This window comes from Verruconis gallopava, assembly GCF_000836295.1.
Source record: "Verruconis gallopava strain CBS 43764 unplaced genomic scaffold supercont1.11, whole genome shotgun sequence".
NCBI classification, from domain to species: Eukaryota; Fungi; Ascomycota; class Dothideomycetes; order Venturiales; family Sympoventuriaceae; genus Verruconis; species Verruconis gallopava.
This window is the reverse complement of record NW_015622147.1, coordinates 684,765-707,809: the sequence shown is the minus strand read 5'-3', so window position 1 is coordinate 707,809 and position 23,045 is coordinate 684,765. Positions and strand designations below refer to the sequence as shown.

General features: G+C 50.5%; 5 protein-coding genes and 1 non-coding gene across 9 annotated transcripts; 3 read left to right on the top strand and 3 right to left on the bottom strand.

Moving 5' to 3' along the window:
- Window positions 1-1,763: 1,763 nt before the first annotated feature.
- On the bottom strand, window positions 1,764-4,000 carry PV09_04176. 3 transcript variants are annotated; one of them, XM_016357486.1, is made up of 4 exons: window positions 3,849-4,000; window positions 3,533-3,782; window positions 3,276-3,443; window positions 1,764-3,224 (listed from the first exon to the last, which is right to left on the bottom strand). In XM_016357486.1, the coding sequence occupies exons 3-4, from the start codon at window positions 3,423-3,425 to the stop codon at window positions 1,971-1,973; spliced, it is 1,404 nt and encodes a 467-aa protein (XP_016214890.1). In that variant the 5' UTR covers window positions 3,426-3,443; window positions 3,533-3,782; window positions 3,849-4,000; the 3' UTR covers window positions 1,764-1,970. The 3 variants fall into 3 exon arrangements, with proteins under 3 accessions (XP_016214890.1, XP_016214889.1, XP_016214888.1); XM_016357485.1 differs by having other exon boundaries at window positions 3,533-4,000; XM_016357484.1 differs by lacking the exons at window positions 3,533-3,782; window positions 3,849-4,000 and having other exon boundaries at window positions 3,276-3,518.
- A 985-nt stretch (window positions 4,001-4,985) lies between these two features.
- Window positions 4,986-6,631, top strand: PV09_04175 (uncharacterized protein; the record flags this gene model as incomplete). The annotated part of the gene is made up of 2 exons (XM_016357483.1): window positions 4,986-5,145; window positions 5,928-6,631. 2 exons carry the CDS (start codon window positions 4,986-4,988, stop codon window positions 6,629-6,631), a joined length of 864 nt encoding a protein of 287 aa, XP_016214887.1.
- Window positions 6,632-7,105: 474 nt separating this feature from the next.
- PV09_04174 (3-isopropylmalate dehydrogenase) lies at window positions 7,106-10,154 on the top strand (the record flags this gene model as incomplete). Its single annotated transcript, XM_016357482.1, has 5 exons — window positions 7,106-8,083; window positions 8,938-9,027; window positions 9,077-9,172; window positions 9,233-9,860; window positions 9,910-10,154. The coding sequence occupies 5 exons, from the start codon at window positions 7,106-7,108 to the stop codon at window positions 10,152-10,154; spliced, it is 2,037 nt and encodes a 678-aa protein (XP_016214886.1).
- Window positions 10,155-11,094: 940 nt separating this feature from the next.
- PV09_04173 lies at window positions 11,095-11,255 on the top strand. Its single transcript has one exon. It is a non-coding gene; the product is annotated as a tRNA-His (tRNA).
- Window positions 11,256-17,865: 6,610 nt separating this feature from the next.
- On the bottom strand, window positions 17,866-19,329 carry PV09_04172 (uncharacterized protein). The gene is made up of 3 exons (XM_016357481.1): window positions 18,928-19,329; window positions 18,430-18,881; window positions 17,866-18,378 (listed from the first exon to the last, which is right to left on the bottom strand). The coding sequence occupies exons 1-3, from the start codon at window positions 19,176-19,178 to the stop codon at window positions 17,945-17,947; spliced, it is 1,137 nt and encodes a 378-aa protein (XP_016214885.1). The 5' UTR covers window positions 19,179-19,329; the 3' UTR covers window positions 17,866-17,944.
- Window positions 19,330-20,739: 1,410 nt separating this feature from the next.
- On the bottom strand, window positions 20,740-22,979 carry PV09_04171. 2 transcript variants are annotated; one of them, XM_016357479.1, is made up of 3 exons: window positions 22,622-22,979; window positions 21,227-22,563; window positions 20,740-21,142 (listed from the first exon to the last, which is right to left on the bottom strand). In XM_016357479.1, exons 1-3 carry the CDS (start codon window positions 22,722-22,724, stop codon window positions 21,029-21,031), a joined length of 1,554 nt encoding a protein of 517 aa, XP_016214883.1. In that variant the 5' UTR covers window positions 22,725-22,979; the 3' UTR covers window positions 20,740-21,028. The 2 variants fall into 2 exon arrangements, with proteins under 2 accessions (XP_016214883.1, XP_016214884.1); XM_016357480.1 differs by having other exon boundaries at window positions 20,740-22,563.
- Between the last annotated feature and the right edge of the window lie 66 nt (window positions 22,980-23,045).

The window sequence follows — 23,045 nt, the reverse complement described above, 5'->3', positions numbered from 1 at the left end:
AACATCAGCTGCTGGCGTCATCGAACACCGCTGGAAGACATGGAGGATGCAATGATCCTCGTTTGCCTGTGCCTGCAGCTGGCATCAACGTCCATGGCGAGACATCCAAACAGACGAATCGAACGAGGGCAGGCTCTCCCAACTCCCCCACGATCGCCTGGCTGTCCTGGAAATCCGAAGGAACGAGTCGCTTTTGAAGGGAGATTTTGTGTACTTCGGTAGGCTGATCCATACCGAACTTGCAATCAAGAGTCTTGTTCATCGGTTCAACAACGGTGTGCACAGAAAGTATGTTTTACCTTACTTCGCTTGAGAATTCTGGACAAGGCCGAACGAGGCTCGTCCTTGGGACCGCGGCTTCTGATTGGTCCCATTTCCAAGTTGGTCGAGAAATGCCGTCACCTCGTCCAAGATAATTGCACCTTGGAATCATGCCTCTGGCTTCACTCGACGTCTCTCTTTGCTGTTCGATTGGTTCGTACTTGCTGTAGATAGGGCCTCTGAACTGAGATCAATATGCGTCCTAGACGTTGCTGTGTCGATCGATGCTTTCAAGATTTCTTTTTTTTTTTTTATTTTTTTCACATACAGAGTCAGTATACATGTAGACTGTCAGGAGATTCTCCCCTCAAACTGAATACTGAATCGCATTGGCATGTACAGATCACGAACAGCAGTTTCGTAATAGGCGACCTTGGAACTAGTCTATCTCGTTTGTGAAGACGGGAGGCAATGATGCTCTTGAAGAGCAATCCATTGAACTACTGGTTACGGGCTCGGCACGTCTTACACGGGTTTCTGAACTACAGTCGCTTCGTTGCGCAACGAGCATGAAGACCCGGATCTGCAGACGCTCTTTACACAGCCATTGCCAACTGTCTCGGCGCAACCGAAATCAGCCCGTCGTGCACACCTCGCTTCCGCTTGAATTCAGATGACCCGCGGAAGCAGAGTTCGAACAGATAGGACACATTTGTTCATGGAAAAAGAGCCTCCCAGTTCGGAGCTTGCTCTGCAAAATCCTCAAGGCCAAGAAAAAAGCAGGTCCAAGATCTGGAGAAGCGTCAGTTTGGTCCGAGTGAGCCTGATAAGTTGCTTTTGACGGACCGGGGCCCGTTTGATGGCCTTGTAGATCCTTGTGGTCCGGTCCTCTTCACGTCAAGTTGCGCCGAACTGCCAAAAAAAAAAAAGGAAAGAAAGGAAAGAATCTATCCGCACAGTTAAGGAAGCGCAACCGTCTAAAGCGCTTGTGATACTGGATCAGGTCAGACACTCGGAGCAACTTTGAAGATCGGCGGAAGCGCCAGCTTGATCCCAAAACCCAATCCAGCCCCAAGATTTTGTAAGACCTTCCACGACCGGTTCGGACGATGTCAGGCGGCATGGAGCGCAGACAAAAAAAACAGGGGACGTGGGACTGTCCACGTGAAAGATGAACGACGCTGAAGCTTCGCAGGCCGCCGATCGATCCGAGATTTGCGATTTGCATTAGGGCTGCGTGTTGCGTTTATTAGGTTCTTTAAACGTGCATCTAATTTAATTAAGATGTGTCGAGGCTAAGGGGGGAATACACATCTCAAGCCTTTGGACTAACTAAATTAGGTCAGCACTGGAATCCACTCGACTTCAGATGATGTACGATATACGCGATGAACGAATGCGTCTTCGCTCTATACGATGTGGCCCAACGAATGATCCATGCTGCGTCCAACTAGGCCCTTCGAAATGCGTGAATTTATCATCGAGAATCGCTTGGGATATTGCGCAAGAAACTCGTTACATTCATGCCTATGCTAGTCCAAAGTCTCGGGTATCTCAAATGCATCCTTAAGTCTTACATCACAAAGCCACCACATATGCAAATGTTTTACATAGGCCATCCGCCTCACTTCGTGATTAAGCGGAGTAGACCAATCTCCTCATCTATCTTCTCGTGATACACGTGCTCGTCTTCGTCGTTCTCCCTCAGATCATCGCGTCGTGATACGCACTAGCGGTGGATCTCTGCTCTGTGAATCCGAACTGCCTTTCCTGCTCGGAGGGATGAGATCAGGGAGTTTCTCCCACTCAGGAATAGAATCGTCGTCCTTGCTGCCTTTCCTGATCCTTGGAGGCGGCCGTAATATGGCTTGCATTCTTGCGTTCCAGCTCTCGGTGTTTGCGGCAGCCCACGGTTGCTCGCTCTCCTGACTGGATCTGACCTCCACCTGCACCATCTTACGTATCGACTGACTGTCATCGAAAGGCCAAATTCTAGAGCGTTCAGGGTCCTTGCTCCATATATCTTTGGAGTATATGTTTTCGTCACGCAGGTTCACAAGCTGTGCACCGCGTTCCTCGTCAAAATCCGACAAGGAGTCCGTATCATCATGGTCGCAGCCGCCCGTAATTGTCGCGGCATAGCTCCGATTTGGGTCAACCGACTTTGACCACATCGACATTGCGTTCTGCGACTTGCTGGTCGACGACCCGTATGACTTCTTCTTGGAGAGCATTCGTGTCCGTGAGGCATCGTGTCCAGTATCGCCACTCTTCCTCGTCTTTCCAACTTGGGTGATCGTACGCGCCTTGTACATCAATCGTTTGAAGAGCGGCCGCATGGTAGCCAGGGAACCGGCAATGATACCGGTTGCCATCTCGAAAAGGCTCCAGAGTGATATGTTCGCAGCGGTCCAAAAGAAGTCGTGCATGCTTCCCAATCCGTTGATATACTTGAAACGTACTACAGAACAAACGATGCCGGCAGTTCCGAGAAGAAGTACAAAAGCTACCGACAGCTTCGACCGGCGATCGAGAGTTGTATCCCATAAGAGGGGAATCGGTATGAGGGCAAAGAATAGGTCCGTGGCAGTGGTCACTGCGGCTTGTTCATATGCTAGATCGACTTGAATGCGGCCTGGTATGCATTTGTCGGCAAGGATGTGTTCAGGGTAGTATCTTGGGTTGCCGCACGCGAAGATATAGAACAGCGCATGGTAAGCTTGAATGAGAGTGGACATGATTACCACTCCGTAGATAGCTCTACGTTGCCATTTCGACTGAACGACCCGCAGAAAGAAGAGTCCAAGTGAGATCTTGAGGAAGAGGATGGTAGTTAGGTAGGAGACTTCGGCCACGACTGTGAAAATGATCCCTAGGCGAATGTTTTTGAGGTGTGCCAGATGTGTTCCGCCGCCATTCGCAACGATGACCATCAAAGCACTGCAGTACATGGCAAAGTTAAGCTACCCTGTGGTTAGGACTGATGATTTGTATAGTTAAAGCGTCGAGCTCACCAAGGCCACAACCATCATGACATCGTCCCATCCAAAGTTACGAATCATCTTGATGCGAACCCAGATACGCATCACGACCGCAGCGATTGCGAGCGGCAGAAAGACCGACACCGAGGCAATGAGCTGCGGTGCCTTGGTCTCACCTGCCATCGCGACAAACTCTTCGGGCTGCACCATGGTGAGCCTCCATTCAGCACAGGAAAGTCTCCTGGGAGAGGATCACGGATTGGAGATGTAGGAGTGCAGAGACTGCTTACCTTAGAGGGGAAGGTGAGAATCCTTGGGGTGGAATTAGCGGCCTCGATAAAGGACCGTCAGCTGGAGACGCTTGGACAGCTATTGTCTCGATGGCGACATGATCCCGCCAAGGCACCGTAAGGGATGTTAAGCTTAATTAAGCGAACAGCTAGAAATAGACGGCTGGAGTGCTGGAAGAGGGCAATGGAAGCGTGCCCTGAGTATAGCAGCACGACGAAAAAGCGGGATGGGCTTGGTCAATGGTCTGTTCTTGTAAATGGAATTAGCATGGAATGGGAAGGCAGAAGAAATTAAGCGCGGGGAGGAAGGATTCACAGGACCAGGGAGCGACGTCTCGGTAGGTCGACTCGCCGTACTTGAAGAGACCGGATACAAAAGTCTGGAACGGGAAGCGTCGAAAAACGACCAGGAAAAGGCGACACAGAAGGTTTTGAGAAAGGACCGGGGTATTGCAAAAATGATTAGCAGTGCACATGCTGCTTTGACAACAATAACCCAAACTGTACTTCAGTCGTGCCATGGTTTGCGTCGGCACAGAGAGAAGTGGGGTTGTCACAAGGAGGATCGCCACCAGCAGAGGCACGCATGAAGACCCATCCATGGCGAAAGCAAGGCAGCGTGCCGAAGCAGAAATTACAACTTTTGATGAAGAACGCGGCTTGAGTGGCCAACCGTGATTCTCACCCCGACCGCTTGGGACCAAGGGCGCGGACGGACCTGTCAGCTGAGACACGAAACGTGGCTTAAGCTGCAATCGAAGCTTCGCCGAAGCCCACTTTTGGCCGGGGCGGTCCATCTGAAAGCGTGCTAGACTGGTGCAGCACGGTCATCGCGATTGAGCAGAATGTTCCATTCTTCCATGTCGTCGGTCCGTCGCCGCCGCCCAATGGTAACCTCGTGCTCTTCACGATCTGGAAGCGCATCCAGTTTTTGGGCTCAATCGTTGGAGATGACCCGGTAAACGATCCGCGTCTCCATGCTCTCTTTGTGTCCTTGCCGCAGCCACGGTGATTCACCCTGTCGTGCGCCCCGTCAGTCGATTGCTGGCATTGTCTTACAAACGGCACAAGTTGTGGCAAATGAGAATGGGCGCGTGGGTGCAGAACCGAGTAGTGGGTATTCAGCATGTGCCTTGCAGGAGGTTCGAACGTGGCGGGAAGGTTTTTCGTGCGTTGGGGTTGCAGACGGCATCGAAGTTCATCCACAGTTGACGCATGAGAATGGGTGTTAAGGGGCTGACTTGCCTATTCGGGCTTAGCACCCTGACTCCGGTCTTGAAACCGACGCTTGACTGCTCCGGCTAACGCGCACCTCGTACATAACATATACCACGTACAAGTACGACCCCAAAGATCGGCGTCTGGCGATTCGGCGAAGTCTCTACTTTGGTACACGGCCAGCGGGCGACATCGTCCACCTCAGGATATTTGCCAGATCTTAATAGGAGAGCAGATGGCGGCGATACCCCGCATGCACTCGTCCACCAACGGTGATCAACCGCTCGGTGCCGACGACATGCCGTCCGACATGCTGGCCGACGACGAGGACGAGGACGTTGCCGAAGAACTGCTCGACGAGGAGATCGGAGACGAGGAAGACGATGCCATCATCGGTGAGTCTTTGTTCGCTTCCATTTCCCTTTGCCAACTTTGCCCTTGCGGCGATCACCCCTTTGTCAGGTGGCTTCCAGGTCACATTTGCGGTCCAGCGTTGTTTGGCGCTCCCGCGCTCTTCGTGGATATTCACATATATCTTTTGCAGCGACCTTACATCCCAGCGTAGTAAACTTCGTCCGTCTCTTCTCATTAGTCGCCTGCGTGTATGTTTGTACGCTTGGATTGTTGAAAGGCCGCCCCGGAATCATCTTCAAGGATCGTATCCGGGGCTAGTCATGTAATAGGGCGCCTCTTACACGATTCATTGCCACGCCGCCAAATATGCGCTTCAGACATTACATGGTGTGATTACCAACATGTCTCTGTCGATGCCATGGACCTGAGTCACCGCAGCACCCTTACAGTGATGCTCTTGCGCTTATTGGACATCAAGAACAATCATCTTCAGCCCGCAGTATCAGCAGCCCTGTTCGTGAACCGTTCAGTTGGCTTTGTGCTCAGCTACAGCAGCAAAACTCCTTTGGCCACTTGGACAATCAAGCCTGGCCTGAATTGCGACTTGACAGGAGGAGTATACACGCATCTGCAACTCTTGTGTGGTCTGCCGACTTTAGCTCAGTATGCTTGTAGCCACTTCCTAAGTAGTCTGCCCACAAAAGCGTTGCGATCTTCTCGTGAGAACTTTAGTGCTTTGCATGGGTTCGCCGTTCATTACACCTTCGTTTTGTTTCGCAGCTCCGTCTATATACTCATAAACATCTGCTAACTCTATCCCCAGACCCTAATGCACAAGAAGGTCGACCAACGGCGCCACCTCCTGCTCCACCAGGGCTAAAGGAGATTTCTTCGCTGGCATCATGGACCGTATCGTCATCCAAACCGGGCTGCGGTGTTGCAGCCTTACGTGCTCCGTCCACGAATTTATTTTGGCAATCAGATGGACCGCAGCCTCATCATCTAAACATTCATTTCTTCAAACTCGTTGAAATTGTGGGCATTCGTATTTATCTAGACTTCGACCTGGACGAGAGTTACACCCCTACTCTGATCAAGTTTCTCGCCGGAACAGGGTACAACGACCTTCAAGAATTCAGTGTAATGCGTTTTGAAACGCCTAGAGGATGGGTCGATGTGGATTTTGAAGATGTCGGTGATCCGAATGAAATTTCGGATAGCGAGGACGGTAACAACAGCACGGGCGACGGCGATGAGGAGAAGGAGAATCTCGACAGAAGAAGGCTTCCGGTGCTGCGCGCCATGTTGGTCCAAATCAAAATTTGCGAAAATCATCAAAATGGCAAGGACACGCATTTGAGGGGGCTTCAGATCTTTGCAAAGGATAAGGCCAGAAAAGTTAATGAACGGAAAGCAGCCAACGTGAATCGTATCACCACGCTGGCAACGAAGGAACAGGGCAGACGGAGACAAGAGGAGAAGATGTGGGAAATTCCAGAATTTGCCCAAGTTGGTGAGTTGAGATGAAGATTGGATGCAGCTCTTCATCAATCGCCATGCGCATGGCCACACTTTCTGCGCGGGCCTGCAAGCCTTTAACCAGCGTCACTACGTATAAAAAGCGGTTTCGTTGCCCAACCCTCACCGCGCGGACACACTATATATACCTCGAGGCAAAGATTGCAACTTATGATCCTTTACCATGAAGAGCACAACGATCTTGACTTTGCTCATATTGCGAACCTTTGAGCATACCGAGTCCTTTTTTTAAGCCCGATGTGGGACTCAAGTGGTTTAAAAACGTCACTTCGGGCAATTATATGGACCTATGATCCACACTATCCAAATCCGATACAGATAACCAAGTTAATCCAAGTAGCTACCTGGTGATCAAGTATTTAACATTCTCTCCCCAAAAATATCTATCCAAGCCCATGTATTTTAGCCAAAGAGACGACGGTAGCCAAGCATAAATCGGATCAAGTATCAGAGACTTGCAACATGGGAAACTTGTTGACATTTATCAAGCCGCTTACCGCAGATCAGCTCCCACTGCTCTCAAGCTCTAGAAGTCGTATTTCTCTCGCGCAGCCTTTGGCCGGGTCGCTACCACTCATCTTCAACATACCCCTCGACGTCTGGTTCGAGATCATGGACCACCTTCCCCTCCACGCAAAAGTCGCTTTATCTCTCACTTGTAAGCACGCCCTGCGTCTGGTTGGTCTATCTGCAGCTCGGCAGCTCAGAAGCAAACCCGAGGAGATCCAAAGCTTCCTCATGATCCTTGAGCGAGAGCTGCCAGGCATGGCGGTGCTGTGTTTTGAGTGCAACACGTACCACTGCCGTGATCCAAACTTCTTAAGCCGCATGTTCCGCAAGCCGTGCAAGGTCCTACAGCGCCACCGAGCTTTCGCGGGGTTGCCCAAACTGAACGGTGCGACGATTTTTCGCGTCATGAAGCAACAGCGTCTTGGTCCGGCGTTCGGACTTCCCCTAGGTTTTCTCACCATGTGCGGCTTTGTAGGTGGTCATTGTAGAAACCACGAGAATGGGGTTCCATACGATTATCACAAGTGGTTGTGGAGCGCACGGTCGATGGCAAGGGCGATCGACGGACAACTGATCCTGAGGGTCGAGTACCGACTCAGATTCAACTCAAGTCATTACGACGACTTTGTCAGAGGGGAGAGGCTGTCACATAGAGTTATCGAGAGTGCTGTATGTGGCCACAGGCTGTGCGACTACGCACGCTTAGCGACCGCGCTCAATAGTTTTGTTGCCAGACGACACCAAACGATCGGGCAAGCTGAACACGGGGTCGAAAAGAAAGGTGGCAACTGCGGCTGGTGCAGCTCCGAGTATTTCTACATGTTCACCCGTAAGTCTTTGGCAGGCTCGCGTGAAGAGAGGAGCACCATCGGTGGAAGCGGACGCATCTTCATACTAATACGATATACCAATCTGGGGCCTGGTTATCCGGTAGTTCAGAGACTATGGCGGCCTGCGAATACGTCCCGATTTGGTCGGACCAGCCTCGCGCTAGAGTCACCCACTCCGGCTGATTTGTTCAGGAAGACAGAGCGCTTGGAACAGGCAAATGTAGAAATATCGCGGTGAGAACGTTCTGGCTTCAGATGAACATAGCAAATCTCTGCATGTGAGACAGATTTGAAAGTGACTCCTGCCCTCATGCTGACCTCAGCACAACTTCACTTGATGTGGTCCCGAATTCGTACAATCGTGGGATATGGAATCTCACGTCTGGACTAGTGTAGTGGTAGAGATTCCCAATATCAGACCAGAAGGCTCTCTCTGGAACAACAAGGCTTTAGTCCAGTGTCTATATAAATAAGACATGACCAATACTGCCATCGAGAGTACCCGATGAAAGTAGGTGTCGTTATAGAAGATTGACCTAAGGGTGGTTGTGCGATATTATGTGGGGTCCAATCATCAGTCTCAATGTAAGCAGATGCGAAAACAGAATTGTCAAAGCAGCTCCATAATGCATGCCAGGATCCAGAATAGTCGCCGTGGCTCAGGCGTCGTATTTAGGAATGTGTTTTCCAGACAGGCTCATTCGACACTTGTGCTTGTGGGACAACTGCGGCATCGGATGATCACCTCCGATATCGCGGCATAGTTTCTGGAATCATAAGGCACAAGTAGACGTATGCATCTGCCTGTAGGAGCCCACAGAACTTTTCACAAAATAATTCAAGACCTCAAAATGCCGTCGCATAATATTGTCGTGTTCGCAGGTGACCATTGTGGCCCGGAGGCATGTTGTTCTGCATCCGACCCGGTCCTAGATCTGGCTGACGTTCGCCCAGGTGATAGCCGAAGCCATAAAAGTGCTCCGAGCAATCGAAAAAGCGAGACCCGACACCACATTCAACATTCGTGAGGAATTGCTGGGTGGTGTATGTAGCAACTCTGAGGCACCAAGTATACATGCTGATATAGTACCAGTGCTCGATAGATGCTCACGGCACCCCTCTGACAGACGAGGCTCTCAATGCCGCAAAGAACGCAGATGCTGTATTACTTGGTGCCATTGGAGGACCAGTATGATTCCTCGACTGCTTCGACTTCACGACAGCATTTTTGGCTAACGCTACGACTAAGAAATGGGGCACAGGTCAGGTCCGTCCGGAGCAAGGCATCCTCCGACTCCGAAAAGAGCTCCAGACCTACGGCAATTTGCGACCGTGTTTCTTCGCCTCGCCAAGTCTTGTGTCAACATCCCCTCTGAAAGAGTCCGTGTGCAAAGACGTAAACTTCACCGTCGTTCGCGAGCTCACTGGAGGCCTGTACTTTGGTGATCGCAAAGAAGACACTGGTGACGGCACAGCCTACGACGTCGAGCCATACTCTCGGCCGGAGATCGAGCGCATAGTACGGCTCTCTGCGTACTTGGCCCTTCAAGAGTCGCCACCAGCCAAGGTGTGGAGCTTGGACAAGGCGAACGTCCTCGCGACGAGTCGGCTCTGGAGGCGCGTCGTGGATGATGTCATGACGAAAGAATTCCCGCAGCTGGAATACGGTCACCATCTAATCGACTCGGCGGCTATGTTGATGGTAAAGAACCCAAGGGCGTTGAACGGAATCATAGTCACGAGCAATCTATTTGGCGACATCATCAGTGATGAAGCAAGCGTGATACCTGGTTCACTTGGCCTTCTTCCGAGCGCCAGTCTTGGAGCTATTCCGGACGGCAAGACAAAGGTCAATGGAGTCTACGAGCCCATTCACGGTATGTGTTCCAAAGTAGCGACACGAGATATACGATTAACGTGGAAAAGGCTCCGCGCCGGACATCTCAGGCAAGGGCATCGTCAATCCCGTTGCCATGCTCCTCTCTGTCAGCATGATGTTCAAGTACTCCTTGTGTGAACCTGAGCTCGCTCTCGCTGTCGATCAGGCAGTCAAGCAGGTTATCGAGAAGGGTATTCGCACGGCGGACATAGGCGGCACGTCAACGACCGCTGAAGTTGGCGATGCCGTTGCATCGGAGCTTGTCCAGATCCTGAGTGGCAAGTCCACCTGAGGCCGGCGTTATCATCTCTTTAATACGAACGTTGTGGCATTTCTTATATGAAGCTTCGCTGAAGTAAGATCTAAGAAAGGATCGTGCTGTAGCCAGCTATGCTCAAAAAAAGGGATATTGTACGAAGTCCTTCTTAGGACGATAGCAATAATGACAAGCATATCTTAGCTGAAAAGTAAACGTCCGGTTTGGTGGTGTGTCCAGTCACCTATCCTCCCAATGGTCGAGACTGGAGACGTGTGAATAGGCCAGACACATGTCATTATGCTGTTGCTGTCGCTGCTGGCCTACGAGTTACGTCTCTTCCCATTGTCTTTCCGAAATAATAAAAAAAGTGACGTGGGAAATGTCCAAACAAATAAGCTGCTATGTCTTGGTTTGAAAAGTTTGCTGAACTTAGAATCGAACGTCGAACTTGCGCCATTTTTCTCAAACCAGTGGATTAAAGTTGCGAGGGAAGATGAGAGAATAATATGTGCCCCGTCTGCTAAGTAAGTGTGCAACGAAAATCATTTAGAGATTAAAGATGAGCTTCGAAATTGCTGTCAATTCTTGTCTTTGTGAACGAAACGTAGCTACTGAGATGCGTTTCCGATGCTATACGTAACAGATCACGAGACCTCATTCTAAATCATTAAACCCTAAAATGCAGAGGCCCTGTGCCTTAGAAAAACCTTTCGCATGTGTTTCTCGCCTGTTCTGATTCTCTCCATTTCGTAAACGAGGGATCGGGTCGGGTCGTTGCTTATATGTCTGTGCAATCCGGTCTCCGTGCAGGCAGCTTACAAAGTCAAGAGGCGGGTGTAGAGTTGTCATTGAGCATACAAAGTGCTGCATAGAAGAACGGGCTTGACAAGTTGCATCTCACGAAATTCCTGCATTGACTAAGAATGACAGATGTACATCATGTCCTACAAGAATTTTAGAGGTGTTTAGCGCCGGTAGCATGGCCGAGCGGTTAAGGCGCCAGATTGTGAGTGATTCTGAAGTCTGGTCTGGGTGGATGTACTAACGGCCGGCAGTAAGTCTTTACTTCAGCCAATGAGAAGTGTTATGACTCTGGTCACGAGAGTGTCGAGGGTTCGAATCCCTCTGCTACCATTAGGTCACAGTCTCAGCTCTTGATTCTTCAAGAGGTTTTTTTTTTCTCTCCCTGGTTTGAAAATTTCCTAACATGTATTCAAATACTCAATTTTTGCTACCGTGGCTTTGAGCACGCGCCAATCGTTCCGACTATCCTATTGTCGACTTTTGACTGTCGAGTTCGACATTTGTCCGCCCATTGCTTAGACGTCCAGCACCTTGCCCCGATCCATGCGAGATCAAGAGCGTTGATGGAACGAGTATGTCAAGGTTCTGATACGTGCCTTGAAGCGTACACTGAGACTTCAAACTGCAAGGAAATGCTCGTCTAAAAAGCGGGATAGAAGATGCCACTTTTCAGTTTTGTGCTCATATGAAGAAGCAGGGTGAATTTTCAAAGTGCTACTGCCAATGCACTCTGGCACCCCGAGATTACAAGAGATATAAATGTGGCCCTTCTAAAGTATGAACATTTGAATCAAGTCGCTCATGTCATTCTCATACACAATCATGCAACCGTCGAAATTTTGAATCCGCCCGGCATCAGCGTCTGGAAGATCGCATGCGGGTCGTACTTGGAAGCTACGGCCTTGATCTTGGCCACCATTTCGCTTCCGTATCCAGCCAATGGATCTTGAGTGATATCCGCGTAGTTTGTATAGACCCAAGGGTTGTCCTTTCCTATACTGGCCGCGAAGCTGTTGATCTCGTTGATGTGCGCGGTGATGGCGTCTCTGAACAGGTCGTCATCTGCAGCATATTGCCAGGATGGGAATGCAAGGAATACTGAGAGAGTGACGTGTCAACAGCCGTGCGCCAGTGTGAAGAGGAAGCATTGTACTTACTGACTAGATTCTCGTTCAGAAACCTATCAAGGCCGAGCACGTTGCCGCCATTTGCAATGCTGTGTTCCGTGAACAGAGGAGGCAGTGGCTGTACCATGCTCACATAATTCCAGTGTCCCGACGGGTTTCCGCTCTTAATCCTAGCAAGAGTTACGTTGTGAAGGTCAAGAGCCTTCTGAAGAACAGAGGAGTCAAGGACGAAGGTGTTGGTCATGAACAGCTCCCTGACATCGAATTAGTCGAGCCACGAAAAAGGACGGCCAAAAACGTACCGGTAACCGTCGGGGACACCAAGTTCACTGATGAGATCCGAAATGTTCGTAACACGCATGGTGTTAGATAATTGCGGTTCAATTGCAAAGAACTCGTCGTAGATTGGTGGGTATTCAACGGGTGTCGTGTAATCATATGCATTCAGCACAATGGTTGTATCTGTGGTGCTGTTGTACTGCCAGATGCAAATTGTAGATGCGTATGGATCATTTTGGATGTTCTGGACGAAGTTCTCGAATGCAGCCAACTGCTGCCCCGTCGTGCTCTCCGGGTACACTACGGTACCTCCCCAGAGCCCATCGGTAGGGAACGTAACAAGGTCATAGCGAGTTACAATACCGAAGTTTGCATGGCCACCTTTCAGAGCCTGGAAGAGGTCACTGTTGGTTCCATTGCTTGCATAGACGATTTCTCCCGAAGCAAGAACAATCTGCACGTGTTAGTCCATTCTCGCCAAGACCTGATTACACCAACCTCGAACTGAGCAACGTTATCGCAAACAAGACCTTTGCGTGCGGCATAGAAGGAATTACCACCTCCAATGACTAGACCACCGGAACCGACACTAGCAGCGCGCCCACCGGAGGTGGCAAGGTTCAACGGATCCAAGGCGGCATAAACTTCACCCCACGTGGCACCAGGTAACACTGTAGCTGTACCATTATCGTTGGCGGTGATGGAGTTCATCAGTCCCATGTCAATGGTAACGCCGTTGGTGATATCGCTGGCGCCAGCCCAGGGCATGTGGCCGCCGCTACGAACGGCAAATTGGCACTGCACCGAAGTCATGGTTGTCACGATGGTGGACACTTCGGCCGCATCTCGAGGTGTGACAATACACCAAGGATCCAGCTGTGCTGTAAGAGACCAATAGGAGTCTATGCTTTCTGTGTACTCCGTGCTATTCGGGTAATACACGAGAAGACTCAAATCAGCCAACGCCGAACACTACCTGCATGTCAGCAAATCCTCTGGCTGCCGATGTGTGATGCATGGGTTATCGCACGCAGGAGGTCGCATCCCGTCGATAAACTAGGGACTCACTAGGGGCAGCGAAAACAGCCTGAGGGTTCAAACAAGAATACGCTGCCAGTGCCATGGCGGCTCGTGAGAAAGGAAAAGGTCGAAACATAGCCAGGCAGAGGGTAGGCAACGCACTGGCTTCGCGCAAAAAAAAAAGATCTACAAAGGCTGAGGAAGAAATGAAACTCCAACTGGTATAGAGAGAGAAGAAGGTTCGACAATTGTTCGATTTCAGAAAGGACCTGCATTCGAAGGCCGCGGTATTTCACTGAGCGAGCCCAAGTGTCCAATCTCCAACGCATATTCACGTAATCTCGCATTTCTGCTATACATGAACGTGCAAGCTACCCGGTGTACAAGGTGCGGTGATGATCAGGCCTATTTTTTGAGGTCAACCTTGAGGGTTGATGCACCGGTTCGCACCCCCGATTATGAAAGCTTCCTGGTAGATACCATGGCAGATGGCAACGTTGCCGCTGTGCCGAGCCTCTTTAGCCTCATGGCTGTATGACGAGGGCATGATGGTCGTAGGCGAGCCAATAACAAACACTGCGGCCCTGACGGGTCATGACTCGTCCGACACTCGGGGCATTATGTAGGTTACTCGCTGCGACTTGCAAAGACAGCTAGCACTGGTACTGCGAACCTTAAAAAAAAAGCTCGATTGGGTACCGGGTGTGCATTTCTGAACGTCGTCATCCCAAATATATCAGGCATCCTCATCATTCATGTTCTAAGATGTCGCCGCATGAGATCGAGGAGGATTTACCAGTCGATACGCTACGGATACTACAACAAACAGAAATTAAGGATTTGGGCACCTACTAGACTTCGCTGTCCGTTCTGTAGACCAAAGCATTCTACATGCTTCTCTTCTGCAATGAATGACATATCGTACGATATTCGACCGCTTTGTGAAGGCGTCCTACACATGGGTAGGTAAATGTGGACAGGCCACCAGCTGGCACAGGTCTGGACTTTGACAAGTGCGCTTTTATCTCCTGCGGTCTAGCCTTTCACTAGTACTGTTCTCCGTACATAATTGCTTTTGCAATCGCCCCCAGCTTGCTCTTCTTCGACCTGCCGTTGGGTCAGGCTCGCGGCCGTTACCCCATCTTCCCCCAACTTGCGCAATATCCTGATATTTTGGTTGCATCATCGGTGCTTGACATCCGCAGGGAGGTTGTCAAAACGCTTGGCCTCATGTGGGTCTGGCTCCAGGTGGTCATTTGTTTTGGACCTGATCCGCGTGGTGACTCGCGATATCTGTACTCGTAGAGTACGCCGTTTGTAGATTGCTATCAAGATCGACGTACGCGAAAGACTTATGATCGACACTTGCCGCAGCTGCATCGCATTGCCCGTTGCGCAAACTTTCGGCATCTGAGTCTGCTGAAATGCTGACGATCAAATCAACGTTCCCAGTTTCGGATCCTGGCCCATTTGCTCAAACCAGTGTCAAATCCGCGCACGGGTCACCCAAAACCCAGGGAACTCTGCAAGGCGTCCACTCAACATTGGTCCGGATAGCTGGTATTTCGACCCGACAATACCTCCTGGTTCGCAGCAGATGCAAGTTATGACATTATCCAGTAGATTAGATGCAAATTTTTTGGGTTTTAGAGCGATCATTTTGGTGGAAGCCGTGATCGTCTCCGTACTGGTACCGTGAAGGAGGCCGTCTCGTCATAGGTCTCGTTGTCATCGTCCTCCCACCTAGTAGCGGCATTAAGAATCACACTTGTCTTGGTGCAATGTTGATGACGCCGTTCTCTTGGGCAGGCCGTCAATCTCCGAACTGGGACCCAAGCACCCTGTTCATAAACTTCCGGGATTCTCGATACAACAGGTGAGGCCTGTTCCTGGACCGCTTGCTGCATGCTTCCCATGCATGCGTCCAGATTCCGCTAGTAAGCAGATATTATCCTTACTCCTATCTTTACTCTCAGAGGTTCGTTACGCGGAGAGCTGGGTACCCGGAAGAATACCAAGTTCTAGTGGCTGTGCTCGGCTCGTTTCAAAGGGCTTTGACAGGCCCGTGAACCATGTACCCGGTTGTGGTATCATTCTACGCTCATCTTGAACTAACTCTCCAAGACTGTTGTCAACCTATGCAGGTGTCGCTTCAAGGGTATGTCCCTTAGAGGCACTTGAGGTAGGCTAAGCATTCTTATCTCGAGACTCTGTTCTGTTGCTTTCAGATTGGGCCTTATGTAAATTCCTCCCAAGACGAGTTACAACAACAAACCTCAGAGTCATGGCGACTCAGGATCCAACAACAGTAGCTCTGATACCAGCACCCGCAGGCTATGTTGTGGACTTTGCGCATCCTCAGCGAAGGGGTGTACCCGCGTGCTACTGGATCACTTGCATTGGCCTCGTCATATCGACCGCATTTTTTTCGATGCGGACGTGGACGAAGGCGCGCATTGTAAGAGATTTTAAAACCGAAGATTGTTTGTCAAGACTGCATGCTTTTTAGCAAAAAAAGGTAGATACTAATTATCAGCGTAGGGTGTGTAGTGGGAGCCTACGTACGCTTTGCTTGATGCCATTCAGCCAAGCTATCTCTAACAGACTCCAGATTTTTAGCCTTGCTACACAAGGACTACTGATCGGTATGTCATGCATAGAATTATGTAGTCAAATGGTTCCACAGTTAATCCTCTTCAGCGTCTTGGGCCACTAAAACGGGTGCGGTATGTCGATCAAAATCACAGATGATCATCAAGCCCGATTGTCCCCACGAACTGTCTTGACACTAAAAGCACGTTGTGGCGGAAATGCTCATGAAATCAGAGGAATAAAGCTGACATTTTTTTTTCTCTCAGGTGCATATTTGGGAAGAATCCATCGCGAATTTCAATCGGTTCTCTGTGGTATGCCGTTCCAGAACGAAGCTAAATTTGAGTCGTAGCGAGCTGACGATTGATAGTTCGTGATCGCGGCGGCAGTGATATATGGTAAAATCGATCTAACATCTCGAGACCGGTCTTGATACTGACGAAGCGCACAGTACCATGCCTCGGGCTCGCTAAGTTTTCGCTCCTGCTGTTTTATCATCGCATGTCCCGATTACGATGGCTCAAAGTCCTCAGCGTCTTGGTGATGCTCGTCGTGACAGCGTACAGCATATCCACCATCTTTGCCCTCATCTTTCCATGCAAGCCTATCGCAAAGGCTTGGAATGTGACAATTACGGAAGGATCATGCATCAATCGCGGCGCTGTTTACATCGTCCAAGCAGTCACGAACATTGTCACGGATGTAATTTTGTTGGTCTTGCCCATCCCGATGGTGTGGAAACTACACATGCCCGTGATTCAGAAGCTTGGTCTAGTCCTTATATTTGTTATCGGCTCTTTGTAAGTCCTGCGTGGTTTTGAGATGACTGTCGAAAAACTGGCTAACATATATCTCAGGACCTGCGTCACTAGCGTGGTTCGCTTGGTTCTCCTTCTTCCAACCCTCACCACAGTCGATCAGCCATGGGCGATTGCGATTCCCAGTATCTGGATCGGAGTTGAAGCCAACCTGGTGATCATCTGCTGTTCACTTCCAGCATTGCGCCTGTTCTTCAGGCACGTTGCGCCAAAACTCATCGGCGAGTACAGCCTTGGACGAACCCGACACACTTATGGCAACAGCGGAAACGCGAGCAACCCCCTTGGAAGCAAGATCCAGGACAAGATTCAAGCCAGGTCGAGCTATGGCAAGATAAACTCCACCGAGGCCACGACTGACATCGAGATGCAACCGAACTTCCCAATCGTGTGGAGCGAATGCCGCCGTGTGTCGGCCGATAAGATGACAGGCAAGACTTCGCACCTTGACGATCCTACTCCGCCTGGCACTGCGCAAGCTTATCATCCAAGCGGCATTGTTGTAACAAAGACTTTTGGCACATAAATAGGCAGGAAAGGGATGTATTGAGGTTGATGATTACGTAGGATTCTGCAAAGGGTTAAGCATTCTTTGAGCTGGATGCTCTACGATTAAATGCCGGCTCAGCAAAAAAACCACTTCCTTCTTCTACGAGCCAAAGGGACCATGGCAGGCCATGTACGCCCAATAGAGAAACATTTGCAACATCATTGTCCGGTAGCCATCCAGTAGCCCGAGGAAGCGAATAGTCCGGTTCAGCCAAGTGGAACGACTTTTCTCTCGACCTTAAGCTTGATGTGATGGCACTGCTGGAAATTTTTCACCTAAAATTTAGCCACGCTCTTTTTTCATAGCCTTTGATTCCCTCCCCATGTAATGTCAGGGGTAAAACACGTCCTCAACCCTCGAAGACATAGACTAGTCAGCCAGGAGGATATTATTCAGGGGCTTATCCTTTCCTGACAATATGCTCCGTGAAAAAAGTGGGTTCCTTCATCAAGCAGCGACTTGGAATTGCTGCCACATCTGAAACGGAAAACTCAACAAGACCTGCTTCGTGTCCGGCAGCGGTCGGTCAACTTCGGATGTTTTGGAAATCACGTGATCAGACCGCCATGGATCGTGTAGACATGCACGGTTTCCATAAAAACTCATGCGTTAATTTTCAGAGGCGCTCATACTTCATACATAGTTCTCAACTTTAGCCGGTTGTGATCCGGGAGGTGTCATCCTCGACGGCCGTACGTCGACAACGTCAATATCCGTAACAGACTTGATCTCGCATGTCATACGGATAGCCTTACCATAATTCTTCACTCCATGCTCTTTGATTTCGCTGTCTTCACTATGCGGTGTCCAGCGTCCGTTGTCATCTCCTTGTGCGCCATGGATCGAGACACGTTGTCCTTGCCAGTTCTGGTCTGGATCTCTGCCATAGCCGTTCATTTTTAGGGTTCTAGGAGGCATGTCGCTGATTGACATTGCGTCAGACTTGAGAGTCGAGCAAGCAGCTCGGAAGAATTTGACGAAGAGTGGGCGTAGACAAAGAACTGAGATGACGGTCAGACCGAGACCAGGTTCCACGAAAGACCACAAGCCGACGTCAACAGTGTCATCTGTGCGCGTGATTAGCATGGCATCCAGTTTTTACGTCGCGTGAAACTGACAAAGAAAGTCATGCGTGCTCGTCAAAGACATTGTGTATGGTATGCGAACAAGGGGTCCTGCGCTTGCAAGCACGCCGAGACCCATGATCACAGCCAGTCCAACTTTCTTCTTGGTGGAGACGTTTAGATCCCAGAGGATGAACACCGGAAGGACTCCAAAAACCCAATCGATAATCGCCGATATAGCGGACGAAGCAAATGTCGAGTCGACCGCAATTTTTGTACGGCAGTCTGCCTGCTCTCCAGCTGCTCGGGACCAGAAGCCACGGATCGGCGTACATTGGAAGATGGTAAAGATGAGGAAGTAAAGATTGAACACGAAGTTTATGGCCAGCAGTCCATATATGACCGATCTATGCGACTTTTTGACAGCGATGCGGAGAAGGAAGGCTCCTACTGCTATCCGCATAACGGTGGCGGTAATGATGTATATGTTCTCGCCCCAATACCAACTTTAAGCTGTCAATATACTGCTCAAGAAGGGGATTGTAAGCTCACATCTTCATTGCTGTGACTTGCTGGTGCACTGTAAGCTCAAAGACATGCTTCCCTACTCCCCAACTAACGCCGGCTAGGATCAAGCTGGCATACACAGTAAGCAGCAGCAACGTAACCACGGCAAGCCAGTCGTCGGCTGCAAATGATTTAATCATTTGAATGCGCACATAGCAACGTGCTACAACAGCAATCCATGGAAGAACTAAGAACGTGATAGCCACAGCTCTGACCTGCGGGCCTCGATTTTCCATGGTCAGACGTTGCAAGAATACTTGGTCCAAAAAGTGGACCAAGATAAGGTGAAACGAATGGAGAGAGAAGAGGTGAACAGGAAGAGCTAGGTAATTAGAGATCACAAGTTACCGAGAGAAAGAAAACTGGGGAAAACCGATCTCAGCCCAGACAGGAGCCGAACAACTATTTTGTAATCCGCAAACTGCGGATCACCCCCTTGACACTTTACCCAGAGGGTCCAGCTACGGCAGCACTTGCAATGCAGAGATGTTGTGGTTAAAGGAGGGTGTAACCTCTGCGTTAATCAAGCGAGGGAGTTATCACATCGACGCATCCTGTCAAACATTCCAAGCTTCAGCATCCAGTGTGGCTGCATATCAACCGAATGCTTGCTGCAGGACATCGATCCTAGAGAGGCAGGTGTCCACATCCAGAGCGTGGAGGCGAGCGCGAAATCGACGGGACCACGAGGGCGAAGGATTCCCCACAAGCGGGATGGCAAAAAAGGCCCCATAGAGCGAAAATTCGAAGGGACGAGCGAAACATCGGCTTGCGACACAACGGTATATTCCAGAGCGATGGGTGGGACCGATGGAAACAGTGAGACGGGCGTGTATACTAATGCGATCGAGCCGCGGCAGTTTTTGAGAAGGCTTTTTGGCACAGAGGAGGTGGCTGCAGTGCTGCCGCGATGATGGATCTTCCAGTGGACTTGTCAGGCGAAATCAAGACGCCATGCGCACGCGACCCACACCTCAAAGGGTCGACGCGTGTTCGACAGCAGAGATCTTCTTCCATCTGGCAGGCCAGTGCGCCGATGGAAGTCCAAACGTGTGTGGAGGGAAAAATGGAAAAAGTTGCAGGAGACGACGTGCGCGTCGGAGGCCGGCGATTGGCCCGTGCGCTCGGGAGGTTGCCCAAAGCGGTAGCTTGAGCCAATTCTCACGTGCGAATCTGAACAGCCTTTGATACGATTTTTCTCGCCGGCCGGCCAAGCGGGATTGCGCGTTGGAGAGGGGGGAAAAAAGGGCTGAGGCTTGACGGGGCTGTTACTGAAAAGCAATAAGATAATGGCAATAATCGCCACCTCTTGACCGGACGCGGCCCGTACAGGTTCTGTCTTCGCTGGCCTGACTCGCAAACCACACAGGTCCCGCCACTCGCCTCGACCAAATCTCGGACAAGCCATTGCTTCTGCATTGGCAAACTGCCTGTCATGACACGGGATCCTCGGGAGAGAGCGTCGTTGATCGGTTGAAAAAGGCTCAGAGCGGCGCAAGGTCCGTATGCGTGCCCGTCGAGCTACCGATGCGCCTAATTGCGCTCTGCAAATGCCTAGGAAAGCGTAGGAAGACTTAGGAAGGCCGTCCTACGTTTTGAACTTGGGGAAAGAAGTGCGGCGGATGTAAGAGGAGGCACTGAAGATAATCTTCGTCCAGGATTGTGTTCTCTCCACGTTGCCTCCAAAGTCTTACCCTCGATGCCGTCATCCATGCTCGACACCATCGTTCAGACAATCTGCAATGAATCTCGATCCTGGCATTGGGGAAATGGATCCGATTGATTTTGACGAAATCGTCTTGAGAAGGATCTTCATCTATTATTTGATCTACACTGCCCCCACATAGGCCCACAAGCAATCTTTGCGCTTGACACGCATACACGCTCAGGCCTCCTTGTCACCTCGACGAGGAATCGACGATGACGAACGAACTCTATGCAACATTTTTTTGAACGTACCAACGCGTCTTATCGTCCTTATGCAATATGGAAAAACATATGTGGGTGAATTACATGTGTGTGTAGCAGGCATCTTGAGCAATTTCCAGGCCCTCTATAATTTCCACGTATGCACATCCGTGTTCTTCTAATACCCGGCTGGTTGTTTCTCAGTCGGGAAAGCCGGCTGATTGAGATTGCTTGCACATTCAACCTTCCAATCTCTGGGGGTGTATTTATCAACGATGGCCTTGAACGCTTCCTAACATGGTCCCCACGTTAGCCCCGAGAAATGTTCGTTATGATAGAATAGCTTCAGATCAAAAGTTGATACGATGGCACTCACCAGCGTACAGAAGCTCGGTTCACCCTCGAAATGTTTCCCGACCTCTTTACATCCAGGTATCTGCATAACTTTATCGTTGTAACGCAGTCTGACGTAATATCCTTCTAATTTTTTCCTTTCATCTGAGCTCATTTCATCTAACGTCCGTCTTGAAATTGACTCTGGCCGAGGCGTCTTGAACCATCTGCTCCACCATCCCTGCTTCATCTCTAACTTCGCCGTCTTCTCGTCCCCAGGAAGTTGACTCACGGCGCTCCCTTCCGCGTTTTTTTGACGGAACAATTCGATGGCGATGTGACTGGTAAATGGTGGCCAGGGCTCCTGTCCAAACGCACCTAGAGAATGGAGGACTCCAGCGAGCGTGGTGTCGTGGCAGCCGCTCAGTGCAAATCTAATATTCTTTTCGCCTCCTCGCCCTTTACCCAAGTTTCCATCTTTCCCGCCGACCTCCATAATTCCATCGCCGCCATTTCGCTCTACGGATCCAACCATCCTCGTCACGATATCGCCCATTAACGAACCGATACCAAGCTTCCTATACTCCTGACTCTCCGTGTAACCCGAAAACCACTCTTCAACAGAGATCTTATCAATGATCTGTCGCGCCTTCTTATCATAGAACTCCTTTGGCAATCTTGTTGTTGGTCCATGAGCCAATGTCGCGTTTACCGTGTCCATGATACCAGAGAGCCTTGGCTTGCCATCCACAGCAACGCGCGGTGAGTTTTCCGGCATCCACTTGGACAGCAATTTGTTGAGGTAGTCCATCTCCTCGGACTCGTTCCATCGATCCGCGGTTCTTTGAGCAAAGGCCCGCGAAAGTTGAGCGAACCGCCGACAAACGCTGTCGTTGGGGTACAGCGTCTCATCTGCAGGACTGCGCGTCAATATTGTGACGGGGGGAAAATCCGCGGTTCTCGAACTAGCGGGATAGAGCCCATAGAAAGCCTGCTGCACGCTTTCGAGCGCTCGCGGCATGGGCGTTGCGCGCAGATAAATCATGTCCCCGTCAGATATCAGCCTGGGCATGAATCCGAGCTGTTCCACGTAGAGATGTCGAAGCCGTCTTCCGAGAGCAAGTGTGGTTTCGCGACCTTTGTCGGTAAGTTCTCCAGGCTGGCATATGGCGTCATATTCGCCCGTAGGCCCGGAAGCTACTGTGGGTGCGTCATCGGCACCGAAGACCTCCAAACGTCTCCGCCATTGCAGTTCGTCCCATTGGCTCATATCTGGGTTGGAGAGGATGAGACTGCGCATTTGGCGAGCGGCACTACAGTACGGCCAGTAGGCTCGAAGGCCCGTGTTCTGGAAACGAGGAGAAACCGGGCTTCGTTCGCCTTGAATGGATGTGAGCCAACAGGACTTGCGCTTGTTGCGCGGCGTACAGCTACTCACCATGACGCAGAAGCACTTGCACCAACTGCAACTGCAGCTCGCTTGGGTACAGTTTGCGCAATTCTTGCTCGGTATATGGGTTTCTGGGCTCTAGAGAGGTCATGACGGACAGTTGCTTGAAGGTCTAGGTGGCGACTGCCAAAAAGAAAACAGACACAGTCACAACCTGGCAGGAGCGGTCGACCTGACGCGGGCCGAGCTTCAGTGGGGGTATGGATTCCAGTCGGCGCCGGATTGACAAGGCAGCGTCAACGTGCACAGATGGCGAGCAGGTCTTCCTAGGGGGTGTCTATAGCATGCAAAGGTTCGAATTGCACTTGTTTACCGTCATCGTCTGCAATTGAAAAGCTGGTTGCTGCGCAGCATCGCATCGAAGCTCTTCAAGAGCTCGAAGTTCCCATTCCGTCATGGTCGTGATGCTCCT